A 15,451-nucleotide genomic window follows, 5' to 3' on the forward strand; every position below is an offset into this window, starting at 1 on the left:
GGTCGATTCAGGGAGGTCAGTGGGGGATATTCAACTTGGGTCCGGGGCTTAGGGAGAGGAGTTTGGGTGGCGGGGGGTGGTAGTCAGAGCTGTCAGTTGTATAGTTACTCAGGGTTAAACTAGCATTTTTCTGTCTAACATTTCCTGGGTAACTGTCCATGTAAGTTAATCGGAACTATCTGAAGTTTTCAACTCCCAACTTAGACTTTTTTGGAGGGTCCCAGGGATCAGGGGAATTTCCCATTGGAAAGTCAAACTTCCCGGGCAACTCCCACTGAGTCATTGTGTTGGGACTTCTGCAGGGTCCCAATGCGCAGCTTGTGGGGTATGTCCAGTCTCCGATTATCCGGAGACTATAAGATCTAGGCCCTTATGTTGATGGCCTCTGGTTATGCTCTTCCCCACAAGAGGAAACGTTCTCTATTTCTAGCATTCTTAATTTTCATTATGATTTTCCAGGTTTTGATCAATTTTTTTTATACTTAATGAATAATTATGAACTTCATGAATAATTATGGTTTATACTGGATTCCAGTTTGATAAAACTCTACTCTGAAATTGGATTAGACCAATGATTTCAAAGTACGTCCTTCTCTTCATCACAATTACATAAGAAAATAAAGGAGTGAAACTGGGTTTATGAGTATTGACTAACGCAAAACAAGCCAATACCAAATCATCCGCCTCTTTTACACCATGACAATTTTCTTTTCTAGTGACTTTGATGGAAAAGAGAATTTGACTCAATATAAAATGGGCTGGTGATTCACTGTTATTCCATATTGCAGTGCTGACCAAATTCATCCCCTAAGTGTTTTGTAACTATTTAATAGTTTAAGTATTAATGACTTAATTACCATTCCACTGTCACGACCCTGTCCAAGGGAGTCCCAAACTGAGTCTTCAATGAGGGATTTTCTGTCATGGGTGTCAATCAGCTGACTGACACTGCGGTGCAGGGAAGTCTGAGAATAAACGTGACTCAGCTGACTCTGGCTTGGCACACATAGCACTGAGATGTTGGAATTACTGATGTGAGATCCACGTCCTGTGATTTTTGTGTCTGTTAGTCCCTTAAGAGTCAAGACAATTATTAATAATTACTATTAGTAATTGGCATTATTTATCAGTAATGTAATGCTATCAATTCAGGAACTGCATGCATCAGTTTTGAACTTGGAGTGGAGTTGAACATGGGCTCATTTTCACTATAACAAATCACCAAATTTATAGCACAACTTTAGTATTACGTAATGAAGAGCACACCAGATCAGTGCATTCTCAAACATCATTATTGTCTACTAATTATTGATAAGCATTTGCAACTATTGGAGACCAAGCCATTAGTTAGATCTTTAAAGTATATTTCTATGGAATATAAATCAGGTGGGTTCTACACAGGGGGAAATGTTCTGCTTCATCAGGTTGTCACCCGGATATTGAAATTGACAATTACCCTAATCCGCTTCTAAATGCTCTCATCAGTACCAAGCAATTAGATCAGTTTGTGGAGTGGGATTAGAGTTTTGCATAACTAGATTATTAAACACTATATTTCCTTGTTGTTTGTCCATAAGTTTGAGGCAAAAAAGGCTGATAGATTTTAAGAGTTCAGAACAAAGAGTGATAAATAAAGCTGTGTGACAACTTAAAGTTTACTGATTTAGGGGATTAAATTGTTGTTGGTAACCTTTCTAAAGGCTTATAATGTTTATGCATTTTCAGTCTTCGCAAAAATCCTTTAGGTTAAAAAAATGTCTGGCATCATCCAGTGGCTAGTGCCCAGTAGAGTCTGGTCAAGGGATGGAGTAGCACAACATGTATGGTTGATGCTTGACGAATAGAGATAATGCTGTATGAATTGTCAGAGAAGAGGTGGCCTTGTTTGCCAGCTCAGGGCAATCCACTCACGGAACTGCAATACAGTATATCTGAAAGAGATGAAGGCAGAGAACTTGAGGGCACAGTTGACTGTTACAACCATTGGTAGTACCAAATCTGTGTCACATATTAGCTGCAGTTGTCCTTGCAGCAGTTGACACAACTCTGCTACTGCCTTCCTCATGTTTTTGCCACAATTACAGCAATAAATATCATTGAGTCGATGCAGTGTGGCTGTCTTACAGCCTGACCAGCCTGATATCCCCCTGTTGCTCCTCCATAAAACATAATTAAAGAAAAATTCCACATAGTTAACCTCTTATCTCAACATAGTAGACATTATCAAAACTCCAAAGTGCCAAAATACTTGGCACAATGCTTTCTGAGCAATTAGTGCTGATCTGATTAAAAGTCAACAAAAGTGCTTAAACGGTCTTGAAACGCAACAAATCTTCATATCTGAGTTTTTTTTCATTTCACTTTATAACACAACAAAGGCCCAAGGAATCACAAATAATCTATTTTATGTGGACTAGCTTATGACTCAATATTATTATGGAGAAAACTCATGGAAATTGGACATATAATTACATCATTGGAACCTCATTTAAATATTGTAATTCATAAATTGGTAAGTCCTTCTGATGCCACATGAAGAAACAGGATAATTAAATGGGCATTAAGATAGCAGAGACTTGTAATCGATTGCTGTGCATACTTGCAACCAGTTTACACTGGTTGCACCTATGTGTAACCAATCAGAAAATGCATTTAATGTTTATCCAGTTATGAAAAACCTAATCACCTGCAGCAGACACCAAGGAATGTGCAGAAGTACACATGCCAAGTTAAACATTTTTAACTCAGATTACAAAATAATAATGGAAGTATTTTCTGATGGTCGGACAGAAGCTGTGGAAATAAACCAGGGCTTCCACTCCTCTTGTTTTCCAACAGGATACTATGATATTATTTTATGTATTTTCATTTACCACTAATCATTATCATCTGTTGATTATTGTGGGAGTGTTTGCTCTTTTGCTGACTTGCTACGCATTGCAGCTGCTCTCAGGTTGTGGATATCTTAGACTAATGCAAAGATTAGCTGATCTGCTTTTTGGTGACATTTCTTCAATCAAGGGCTCCATTAGCCTCCAGGTATCACCCACCTCCAGCTATTTACTGTCATTACAGTAGAAAGTCTATACAGTTGAGCTGATTTTTTTAGGTGTCAGCCTTGGGTCAGTTGGTAGTATTCACATCTCTGAGTGAAAAGGTTGTAGGTTCAAGTCCAACTTCAGAGACTTGAGCACAAAATCCAGGCTGACACCAAGAGACACTGTTGAAGATGTTGTATTTCATAAAGATAGGAAGAACAACATGTAGTGCAGAAAGTTGCAAAGGGACATAGATGGATTAAGTGCATGGGCAAAACTATATGGCAGATGGAGTTCAATATAGGCAGGTGTAAGGTCATCCACTTTGGATCCAAGAAAGGTAAATCAATGTATTTTCTGAATGATGTGAAACTAGGGACAGTAAAAGGACAAAGAGATTTATTTGGGGGTCCAAGTACACAAATTGTTAAAAACAATCATAGGACAGGTACAAAAACTAACCAGAAAACCTAATGGAATGCTGACCTTTATCCAAAGGGGGGTGGGATACAAATGAAATGAAGTTCTGCTTCAGTTGTATAAGGCATTGTTTAGACTCCATTTGAAGCACTGTGTTCCATTCTGGGCACCCACCACACCTCAGGAAGTGTATATTGGCCCTAGAGTGGATGCAGCACAGATTCATGCTAATGATACCAAAGCATAGATTGTTCTGAGGATCGGTTCCATAAACCTGACTAGTATTCCTTTTAAGTATAGGTGCTTAAGGGGTGATTTGATTGAGGTTTTTAAAATTGTAAAAGTTATACGTTATAAGGTAGATGTGGAAGAACTATTAAAATTAGAGCAAGACCATTCAGGAGCAAAAGCAGGAAGCACATTTTTTTGTAACTCTCTCCCCAAAAATCTGTGGATGCCAGGATAATTGGGGCTTTCAATAATGGGATAGTCATATTCTTGCTAGGCAAGGGTATCAGGCACTATGAAGTAATGACAGGAAAATGGAGTTGAGGTTCAGATCAGTCTTGATCTACTTCAATGGTGGAGACTCAAGGGCTGAATAGCCTAATCCTGTTTCTAATGTTCCTATGTTCTTAATGCTCATAGTATTTAAAAGAAAGAACTTGTATGTATACAGTATATTTTTCAATCTTAGAATATGCACTTCTTTAAACAGTAGTATTGGAATTTTTTAACATTTACTTGACCAGATCTTGGTTCCTTTGACAGTACAGCACTTCCTTGCCCAGATTATGGGTTCGATTTTCATGGAGTTGGGAAGACTCTGCAGACCTTTAAAAATGGTGGGTTGGACCGTGATGTGAAAGTTCCGTTCCCATTTCCGACAGATCCCATTTTTGCCAGTAAGGGAAAAGGGGCAGGTTGTGATTCACACATATGGGAAACCCCAACTCAGCAGGCCATTTGAACTCAGTACTGAGTTCAAACAGACCCCATTTTTGCTGCATCAAGGGCCTTGCTGCGCAGTGTGGGAGTCAAGAATTTATGGACAGCATATAAAGACTCATGAAGGAGGGATAAGTTCTGTGGAGCTATCATGCTGGGAAATTATTTAAATACCCAGTCTTTTAAAAATAAAAAAAAAGCCTGCTTGTATCAGTGAGAGTTGAAAAAAAATCTGCTCTATCAGTTATAGTAGCTGTTTTCTGACATTACCCCAAGGGCTATCATTATATCATTATTACTATTTGACTGCTTTCCACAACCTACAAGTATCTGAGCAAGGGGGTTGTAAATTCATAGTTTGATTGACAGCTCAAAGAGTTTATTAAAGGATTAACTGTCTTTGATGTCAGATTCTGAATATGAGTTTGTTTGTTTTTGTAAGGGATTAAGTCCTTGAGGGGCTTTTAAAGTTTTGAATGAGCTTTCATGAATGTGAGTGTTTATTTACACTGCAAGGCTATAATAGATATTTAGAACTCTATTCAGTTTCATCCTAACATGGATCCTGAAGTTTACCCATGGTGGATACTAGGTGGGTTGGTATGGAGTGTGTAAGGGCAAAGGTTGGTGGGTGAAGGAGGTCATCAACGGGCATTAAGTTGGCATGGGGACTATGGGGGTGGGTTAGGGGTATGGGTTGGCATGGATGGAGCATGGGGGGTGGGTGCAGGGGTGATGGGTGCGAGGGGTGAGGGCTAGAGGAACAAATGCCAGCAAACCGAGGTGACCCTTTTAAACAGTCCACTCTGGCACTTGGCAGCCCTGGCAGCCACCTCTGATCTGCATCCAGGGCAATAGGTTCTACTGCATCTGCATCCACTCCCTGGAATGAAAATCGGGTCTGATGGGATACTTTTTCCTGACTTGCACTATCCATCTCAGGATTGAAAATCCTGCTCTATATTTAAGTGTCTAGGGTAGGAATTGAATCACAATGTTTGACTCAGCTAAGACGGCTACAAAAGAACATAAGAAATAGGAGCAGGAGTAGACCATACCAAACCTGCTCCACCATTTAATATGACTACCCAGTCAAGGCTTAACTTAGATATTAATACGGGGCTGAGTAACATCAGTTCTTGATTGGATGCTAGATTATAAACAAAAGGTATTGACTTCAAATTATATACCTGATCTAATACATGATCCATTTGAGTGCTGTGTATCATTGCAAAAATTGCACTGAACTATCACATTTCCGCAATTATTAAATCGGTGTGATTTACATATGGTATTCTTTAGTAACTGTTTATCAAACCTAATTTTTGCTGGTGGAGGAAGAATCCATTAAGTGTGGGAAATATATTTTGATGAATTTGTAAACAATTTTTTAAAAATTGGCAAACACTTTTCTACAATGACAATGCCTCTTTAATAATATCGCTGAGGCTGTAAACTCTGCATGCATTACATTCAAGACAAAATCGTGCAGTTAGTTCAGCTAATCAGGCTCCAAAACAGTGTCACACTGTCACTTGCATTGTCATACTGCAGGCCACAAACTCTTAGGCATACCTCAAAACACATTGTATAACTTTTAAGTGTGACAGAACTTGAAGCATCAGAGGGTGCTGCAATAGCATCAAACTGAGGAGAGAAGAAGAGTTTAACAGCTACATTAATTCATGTAACACAAGATCAGTTCCCATTGGTGGAAGGAATGAGAACTAGAGGCCACCGATTTAAGGTGAATGACAAAAAAACCAAAGGTGACATGAGGAAAAACATTTTAACACAGCGAGTGGTTAGGATCTGGAATGCACTGCCTGGGAGTGTGGTGGGAGGCAAATTCAATCATGGCTTTCAAAAGAGAATTGAAAATTTGCTGAAGAGGAAAACATTGCAGGGCTACGAGGAAAAGTCAGGGGAGTGGGACTAGTTGTGTTGCTCTTACAGGAAGCTGGTCAGAGATGATAGGCTAAATGGCTTCCTTCTGTGTTTTAACTATTTTACAATTCTATGATAAGATGGTGCAATCAGTAAATGTGAATTGTGGCAATAGAATTTTTCCATAGATATAAAACCTTGAATTCTTAAAGTGTGTGCATACCACATGTAGGGAGACAACTTGATTGTTTTTCGTATGATCATTGATTGCTAGCTTAAAAGCTTTTCAGGAAAACTGCTATACAGATCAGAGAGGTCGATGGATAAATCCCTGGTTTGTGCTGCGGTAATTTTTCAAGTATGCACTGGCAGCAAGAAACCTCGCACAGCAGTACATATCAGAAAATCCCTGGTAATAGGGGATGTTGCCCACTGCCAATGCATGCTTGGCAAATTAACACCCATATGTTGTTAGGAGAGGAGGATGTGGTTAAAGAATGAGATGATAATTCCATTAGAGAGGTATTATCAGTGTCAAACCAATCTGACTCTAAAATGTTGGCAACACTTAAAATTTTATTAGTTTTACTTATTCTTTAAATGCATTTAATTCAATGGGATAGAAGGGGAGAAGAGTAAGAAAGATTTTTTTCTCTCCCTCTATCCTTACAAATTGCACACGGCAACACAATAGTGAAAAATCAATACATTGTTAACAAAATTGAAAGTCTTGATAATGCAGCTTTACTTTTCAAAAGGGCCACACTCACCTCCTGCACTGGTTTCTCAATAAAAAGGAGAGACTTACCCTCTCTGTGGGTTCTTGTTCCACTTGTAAGGTAGATACAATAGGAACATGCAATGTTGCTACATTAGAACACTGGTTACTGGCATTATCAGCATTAGAGTTTTTCTTGACCAGGAAACATCACAGAATAAATTGAGAAAAAATAGAAAGAAAATTTAGTTGAAATTAAAGTGTGAACAGAAAAATTCAATATAAGCAGAATATTTGAAAGAATCCATAGTTCTAGTGTGCAATCACATCCTGATAAAATTTGCCAAAGATAATGATAATATTGTCAAGGGAGAAAATACAATAAAGTAGTAGATTAGGATATTTTAAATGCTATTCTTAACAATGGTTGGATCTTAACTCTGTTAATCTTAACTGAGTTTTACACTTTGAGATTTCTTCAGGATTCAAGACAAGCTGTGTAAAAAAAACAATTCAAGCATAAGATACAAACTTTGAGAGTCTGCACTATTAGAGAGAATAATGGCAAATCAAGATAAATGTTTATGATTCTGATAGAAAAGAAACCAATACATTAAGTGAATTTTCTCAAAAAGTTTCCCTCAGTCTGCTGCCAAAACTTTGGCAGAAATCTTTTGAAAGGAGGATTTCTGTTACATTTTTGCTGAAGTTATATCAGAGGAGTAGAAGAAGCTCTGAGCAAATTCACCTCAATAATCTTAAAAGAGGATTTTACTTTTCTTTTCTTTGGGCCTGGACTTTCCAAATGCTTAGCTGGTCTCTTTGTTGTTTAATGGTATACTTTACAATTGTTCACGATTTATTGGCCTTGCTTTCCTTTTGCACTGAATGTTACCAAATGTAAAATTGCAAACTTAACACTCCCTGATCGCCTAGTTTGTAAAAACATTGCCTGGTAAGCCACTAAACACATGGGTCCAAGTTAATGCTGAACTAAAAGCAAAAAAACTGCGGATGCTGGAAATCCAAAACAAAAACAAAAATACCTGGAAAAACTCAGCAGATCTGACAGCATCTGCGGAGAGGAACACAGTTAACGTTTCGAGTCTGTATGACTCTTCAACAGAACAGTTCTGTTGAAGAGTCATACGGACTTGAAACGTTAACTGTGTTCCTCTCCGCAGATGCTGTAAGACCTGCTGAGTTTTTCCAGGTATTTTTGTTTTTGTTTTTAATGCTGAACTACCTGACCTCAGCTGAGATAGCAGTAGGGTGCTACAAGTCTAACTGGCCCAGGGCTATTAAGAAAAAAGTCAGTTCCTATTCCTGATTGCTGTCCAGTGACCTCTACTGGAAAATGTACATATGCAGATATTGGCACAGGTACATGGCCTTAATGTTATGCATCAGCCCTCTGATGGGATAGTTTGCTGTCACCTCCTGTCAAAGCTCAAGCCAAAGACAAACACTTGGACAAGCAGCCTATGGCACTGTACTCTAGCTAAAGTCAGTAATGTTAAGAGAAGGCAAACATTGAAGAAAAAATAACAAGTGCACATTCCAACGATTACAAGATAATGAATACTTTGGAGTGATTGCTTCGGACATGAAGTGAAACTTTAGCTGTGCCTACTGCAGTGTGTCTTCATAATTTATAGCCTATAGTAACAAAAGACTGCTAAATACTTACCATGAAGGATTCATTAGGCAAATTAGTCCTTTTCTGCAGTGGAATTAAAGGAGGCCTCTCTCGTTTGTATGGTGGTTTATTTACTGCCTTTTGTAGAAGGATGGCCAAGAATATAGCCACAAACAGCAACCCAAGAATCGCCATGATTATTATGAACCACAATTCATTGTAGAATGGAGTATTTGATTGTAGTACTCCTGTTTTCTCCTCAACAATAGGTATTATGGAACCTTTAAAACAAATAAAAGACATGAACTCTCTTGCAAAACATTCAAACACACTTAGGGCTGGATTTAATGCACCCTATTGTGGCAGGAAACATGGAGGCCAGACCCACTTAATCGCAGGAGAGGCCTCGTGTCAGTCTCCCAGAGACAGGGGAGAACTTTCCCCAATTAAGACAGATGGCAGAAAGGGCTGACCCCAGGTTCTAGGCTGCCTGCGGCGAGATGTCAATTAATTAATGAGCCAATTGACACCTATTATCCCTGAGGCCACTGCAATTTAGTGGTACCTCAGGGATTTAGCAGGGGTCGGACCTGCCAGCGGCCCCGGCGGGGGGGGCAGGGGTGGGGGCCTCGTCATCAGGCGCTCTGTGCACAGTCAAGGGACCCGGCATCAGGAAGGGTGGGGGCTAAAGAAAGCCAGGTCCCCGCTCCCCACTCCTGTAATCCCCACCCCATGACACCCATCCCACCCTTACTCACTTTTGGTCTGGGGTCCCAGGACTTTCCTAGGCCTCTGGTGGGTGCATTTCTGCCAGCAGCGACTGTTCCCACTGGTGAAGGCAGTGGTGAGTAGCTGCCAGCTCTGATTGGCTGGCAACTCTCAGCTGGTGGGACCTTCGCTGCCGAGGACCCCAATCCCGGGGGCGGCCTGAAGGACACTTGATTCCATTGATCTTCCCCCACGGAACTGATGGGGGCTCCCCAGTGGTTCTCCGATGGGTGGAAGAGACCCCTGTTGACCCCACAAAATCCAAAATCCAGTCCTTAGTTAATTTTTTTAAGGTCATGGGTAGAAAAAAAGACATACATTCAATAGAGATTCTTCCGTATGGTTCTATTTTTTGAGAAATTGTTGGAAGAAAACCAGAGCCTTCTTATTGAATTAGCTGGTAATATCTACATGATAACTTGTATATAATTAATATTCATCTTATTCAGCTCATAATTATTTGCAAAGCTTCTTTTACATCTATATGACTCTGCTGTATGAAGTGACATGATAGACACTACTCCTATGTCTGCCTTCCACAGAGACAATTTAAAAGTACAGTTTTCATGATGTTAACATTTCTTAACTTTCAGTGGCCCTTCGATAATCCGTCTGTCACAGACCTCATAGTGGGTATTTTTTAATCTTACCTCTTGCATCCAAACATTCCGTTTTAAGGAAATGTTGGTCCGAGTCCTCCCTCACTCCTTTCTCACATGGACTGGCTGAGTGAGATCAGAGACACATGAAACTTTTAATGATTAGTCATGCAAAATTTGATGTATAAATTACACCTTTATGCATGCTCATGCATGTTGAAGTTGCCCTAAAATAGGGGTTGCTATTTAAATGGTTTTTACTGAAAGAAAGACTGCAAATTGGAGGACATTTTTTACATGATGTGACACCAGGCATTACATTGCTGCGATGTGTACAGGCTCTCAACAAATTGGGAGCCAAACTGTGTTAAAACATGCTGAATTATTCTAAGTATGACTGATATTACTAGATTCGCTCAGATTATGGTAATAATTGGCAGTTGTTGATATATTGTTTACATATGTGGCTTTATTACTTTTCTGTCTTTAACCTACATGGCTTCAGCTAATTTTTAAAAATTACATGTTCGCTGGTAAGAACATTGAAAAATCACCTATGTGCAGGTGATTTAAATAAAGCAAATGTGGAACATACTTACCGACACCTGTTGCTGTGTTATATTTGATGATGGGGGTACTAGCACTTCCCATATCTGTTACACATGTAACTTTGAATAGAAAAGCTACAACAAACAACAAAATATAGTTATAATTCTAGTTGAACTCAAATGTTTTACATATACTTTTGCCACAACAGCAAAAAAACATACTCCCCTAGTGCTGTTGTGAAAACATCCATTGATAAATAGGAAGGTGTGGGTGCATTGCTACAGGAAGTTACACTGAAAGTTGACTTAACTGAGGCACAACAGAGCACTCATTGGGATGGTTAATAAAAATACTCTGTGATACAAACAGACAGGCATACTTTTTGCTTATAAATATCAAATTCCACACTCAACTTTCTTACAAATTATTGAAATATGAAAAATGAATGAATCTTTAAATAGGCTTCAATTTTGACATGGGCCAGGATTTTGCCCTCATCGGGCAGGCTTGGTGGATGCGGGTGGGAGTGGTCGGGAAGCCGACCGCTGCCTGCGATTGGGGCCTGACCATCATTTCATGCTGGTGGGCCAATTAAGGCCCGCCCACCGTGAAACGTGCGTGGCAGTGCTCAGTGCTGCCTGTGTGGGGGGATGGGGAGGAGGGCAAGCGGGGAACTTCACGCATGCACGCGGGTGTGCACAGGAAAAGCTCCCTGAGGCATAGAGCTGCCTCAGGGAGAAGAAGATTTTAAGGAATAAAAATAAAGAACTTTAAAATGTTACAAAACATGTCCCCTCATGTGACAGAGTCACATGTTATTAATGAAATGTTAAAATTTAAATTTAATTTTTAATACCTTTTGGAAACCTCATCCCGCTTGTGGATGAGGCTTTCTAAAAAATCCAAAGGCCGCTTGGCCTTTTCCCTGTAAGGGCGGACGGGCAGCGAAAAATCTAATTCAGTTATTACTTTGAGGATCTTAATAGGCCTTTTAATTGTCGGCGTGGGTGCTGCCGACTCACATGCAACCCGTCAACTGAAATATCGCGTGAGTGTGCGATGCCATCGGGACACCCGCCCGAGATCATCACGTGTCATTTTACGCTTGTTCGGGTCAGGCGCGTGCCCGCCCGATGAGCATAATATTCTGGCCCTGGATATTTATTTAGGTCCTCTTATAGACTGGCAAGTTTGGCATTCTGATCATGGAAATTGTAAATAGAGCTGTATATTGTGGCATTATCAGCAATGAGCCCCACTTCTGACCTCTATAATAGAGGGAAGATAACTGACAAAGCAGCTGAAGATGGTTGGAACCTCACTTCTTTTAGTCAGCTCTTGCATCTGTGGCTGGATCAAATCTGTTATCTGGTCTGGAGAAGAGTGGTTCTGGTGGAAACCAAGCTGAGTGATAGGTTATTGATGAATCGGTCTTGCTTAATGGCACTGTATATGACACATCACCAGGGAGCCTAGCGGTTCAAGAAGAAAATCCACCACCACCATTCCTTCCAACAGTTTACTGATGACTGGGGGGAAATTAATGGGACAGTAAAAGGCCGGGTTACATTTAAATACACTAACAAATTAAAAGTGATATAAAAAGGAAAGACGAACTTTACCTATAATACAGGGGTAAAGGGGAAAGGGGACAGAATTCCTTGGGATGATTATAAGAAAATGCAGAAATAAGTCAAAAAGGTGATAGAGAGTTAAAAGAGAGACCAGGAAAAAGCATAAAAGCAGTGTGTAAACATAACAAAGCATTCTTTCAGTCTATAGCAGTAAGATTGCAATCAGAGAAATAAAAAGAAGAAAAGTATTTATCTTCATGCTCCTCCAGTCTCCACAGCTCACCTGAGGATTGCTACCAGCATGTGCCTGCCACCCTTGTTTTCCTCGACCCCCCTCCTCATGACCTACTTTAATGCCATTGCCAACGAGGCTGCCAGGCCAAATTAGGCCCATGGTGACTCGTAAGTTGCTGTATAAACTCAGAAGCCTTTCAATAATGTATAAACCTAAATGTGGTTTTACAGCAGTATGGATTTCTTGAATGATAACCATGAAAGAGCATCAACTGATTGAACTGTGAAGAGGAAAAACAGAACAGTTCTTGAACTAACTTTTATCAGATGTTCTTGGAATATGCAATCCACTGTCGAACCCACTGTACATCCGCAGGTTGTTCTCTGTCAGTACATACTCTTCCAGCTTTCCATTCAACTGGAATGTTTGACTCCAGTCCACATAAATTGTTGTCAAGTTGCTGGTTACACTGAATGGTGCTTTGTACTTGGGCACTGGGGAGAAAAACATGTTACATTACTGAAAGCAGTAACTAGATTTTTTAAATTCCTTTTGATTAGTTAACCTTGAGAGGCTCATAATACACAATATCAATTGTTTTTCTAAATTTCCCCTTTCCATTTAAGGATATGAGTTGAAAAACATACAGCACAGTCCTTTTAAACCTATTAGAGATACACAATAAAGTGGTATGCTTTCTAAATAAGAGATGCCCACCAAGTATATTTAGGATGCAAGATGCGTGAATATCTATTAATCCACCACAAACACAGGATGTGCTATATAAGTCAACTGCTATGATGGCTATAACAATAACCCAGTTTATAATGTGGATGTAGAGGAGTTAATATTCAGGGTTAACAATTGGATATGGCCCATAGTGGGTGCAGGGATCACGATACACGATTACCCTCTGTCTAATGAAAGTGATGCAGTTAGCACGCAAACTTCATTCTGCCAGCTCGACTCCATCATTGCGGTGCACAGCCCAATGTTAAACATGCTTCCAAGTGCACATTCAGCAGGGGACCCATGTGCATACGAGGCTACCATGGGTTAAAGCTAGCCTGTACTTCTTAGATTCATCCCGCAATTCATAAAGGAAAGATAAATGCTGGCTGCAGTGGCTGTTGAAACTTTCTGAAAGTGTTTCTCACAAGGAAGCGAGAGAAGCAACAGAGCAGCAGATCAGAGAGAGGGCTCCCAGGGTTCTCTGATGCAGTGTTACGTGCATTGGCCAGAAAGAGAGATGTCATGTTTTCACAGGGGGCCATGGGACCCACCAGGCACTCACTTTGCAAGGAATGGGAGTAGATAGCCACAGAGGTCATGCAAGAAGTCTGGCTCCAAAGATTCGGCTGTAGTGCTGCAAAAAGTTCAACTAGCTTGCGTGAGTGGCCAAGGTTAGTGAATGTATCTTCAAATACCATCTGCTATCCAGTGCACTATCAAGCTCATGCATTGCTCAATGCACCACACCTCCATTACTTCCCATTAGCAATCCCTGTGAATCAGGACTCATGCCTCACGTTCATATGCCCACCTCATCCTCACAGACTAATTATTGCTACAAGGCACACACCACTACATGTCGCAGCTTCCACATTCCTATTCATCCACGACATTGAAAATACATATTGACAGGCTCACTAACATTCTTCCTTCTCTCTTGCAGGACAAGGTGGCACATTTTAGGAGGTAGCAGTAGAGTATCCACAGGGGACAGGCATGACTACATTGCTTGAGCTGCTTGGAAGAGATGGTATTCCACATCGTTGGTGTGGAAATCACTGAGGCAATCACTGGTGTCACTGAACCCATACAGGAAGATGGTGTGTTCCCACTTCATGCAACTTTTCAACTTCCACTTCACCTCATTCCATAATCTGGTATGAAGTATAAGTTTCACCCACCTCACTTTCTCTAACCCCAACCCTTACCTTCTGCATTTACGCTTTCAGATACCCAAGAACTGTTGCCTGGTCAGCCAGTGCAGTCTGATGATAAAGGGCAAGAAAAGCAGATGCCTGATGATGAAGAACTTACTTAATCTGGAGATCATAGCCACCAGCTCAGATACCTACTTTGGAGGGTACTATAGAAATGGGAACTGCTCATGGTGAGTCACTGGACACAGTGAACTGCAGCCAAGCCATGGGGAAGGATAGCACATAAGAATATAAGAATGCAAGAACATACGACCATACGAAATAGGAGCAGAAGTAGGCCACTTGGCTCCTGGAGCCTGCTCCGCCATTCAATAAGATCATGGCTGATCGGTTTGTGTTTTGAATTTCACATTCCCATATACCCCCAATAACCTTTGATTCCCTTGCCCAACAAGAATCTATCTATCGCTGCCTTAAAAATATTCAATGACCCCGCCTCCACCGCCTTCTGAGGCAGAGAGTTCCCAAGTCGCACAACACTCCGAGAGAAAAAAAATTCTCCTGATCTCTGTCCTAAAAGGGCACCCTCTAATTTTAAAACAGTGCCCCTTAGTTCTGGGCTCACCTACCAAAGGAAACATCCTTTCCACGTCCACCTTGGCAATGCTATTCAGGATCTTATATACTCAATCAAGTCACCCCTCACTCTTCTAAACTCCAGTGGAAACAAGTCCAGTCTGTCTAACCTTTCCTCATAATGCAACCCACTCATTCCAGGAACATGTGCCAACTCCCCGGAGGGTGAGGTTGTAGACACATTCCGTTGCAGTAGGCTTAGATGAAGATATTGTTGGTGCGGCCTGCAGGAAAAGACAGATGGGATGGACACTTTAATACTTGATGCATTGTCAGGCCTGCCAAGGAGCCTGTTGTCACTTCAAGTAGCATGGAGGAATCTGGCTCCAACTTAGCACAGAGCTTTGCCCAGAGTTCGGAGCCGATTCTTTCCAATGAGAACATTTGTAGATCTGGCCATGATACAGCGCAAGCAGAAGCCACACAACATCTCAGTGTTGCAAGTGAAGTTCAGATGGAGGTCATGAAATCTATGTTTTTGTCATGCAAGCCCAGCTTGGTGCCATACAGGCTCAGGCTACTGCCATCATGGCTGCAGATACCAGTGCTCA

The 15,451-nt window shown here is 40.8% G+C and overlaps 1 protein-coding gene across 1 annotated transcript in view; it reads right to left on the bottom strand.

Annotated features, from left to right (window-relative positions):
* The window catches only part of ush2a (Usher syndrome 2A (autosomal recessive, mild)), a 1,183,552-nt gene that overhangs the window by 12,125 nt on the left and 1,155,976 nt on the right, over positions 1–15,451 (bottom strand). The window contains exons 72-75 of the mRNA XM_078556364.1: positions 12,693–12,869; positions 10,617–10,700; positions 8,702–8,931; positions 858–1,073 (exon numbers count right to left, since the gene is read on the bottom strand). Of these exons, the coding sequence (XP_078412490.1) occupies positions 858–1,073; positions 8,702–8,931; positions 10,617–10,700; positions 12,693–12,869 (707 nt within the window). The remainder of the gene's footprint in view (positions 1–857; positions 1,074–8,701; positions 8,932–10,616; positions 10,701–12,692; positions 12,870–15,451) is intronic.

This window comes from Cetorhinus maximus, chromosome 14 (genome assembly GCF_964194155.1).
Source record: "Cetorhinus maximus chromosome 14, sCetMax3.hap1.1, whole genome shotgun sequence".
In the NCBI taxonomy this organism is placed as follows: domain Eukaryota; kingdom Metazoa; phylum Chordata; class Chondrichthyes; order Lamniformes; family Cetorhinidae; genus Cetorhinus; species Cetorhinus maximus.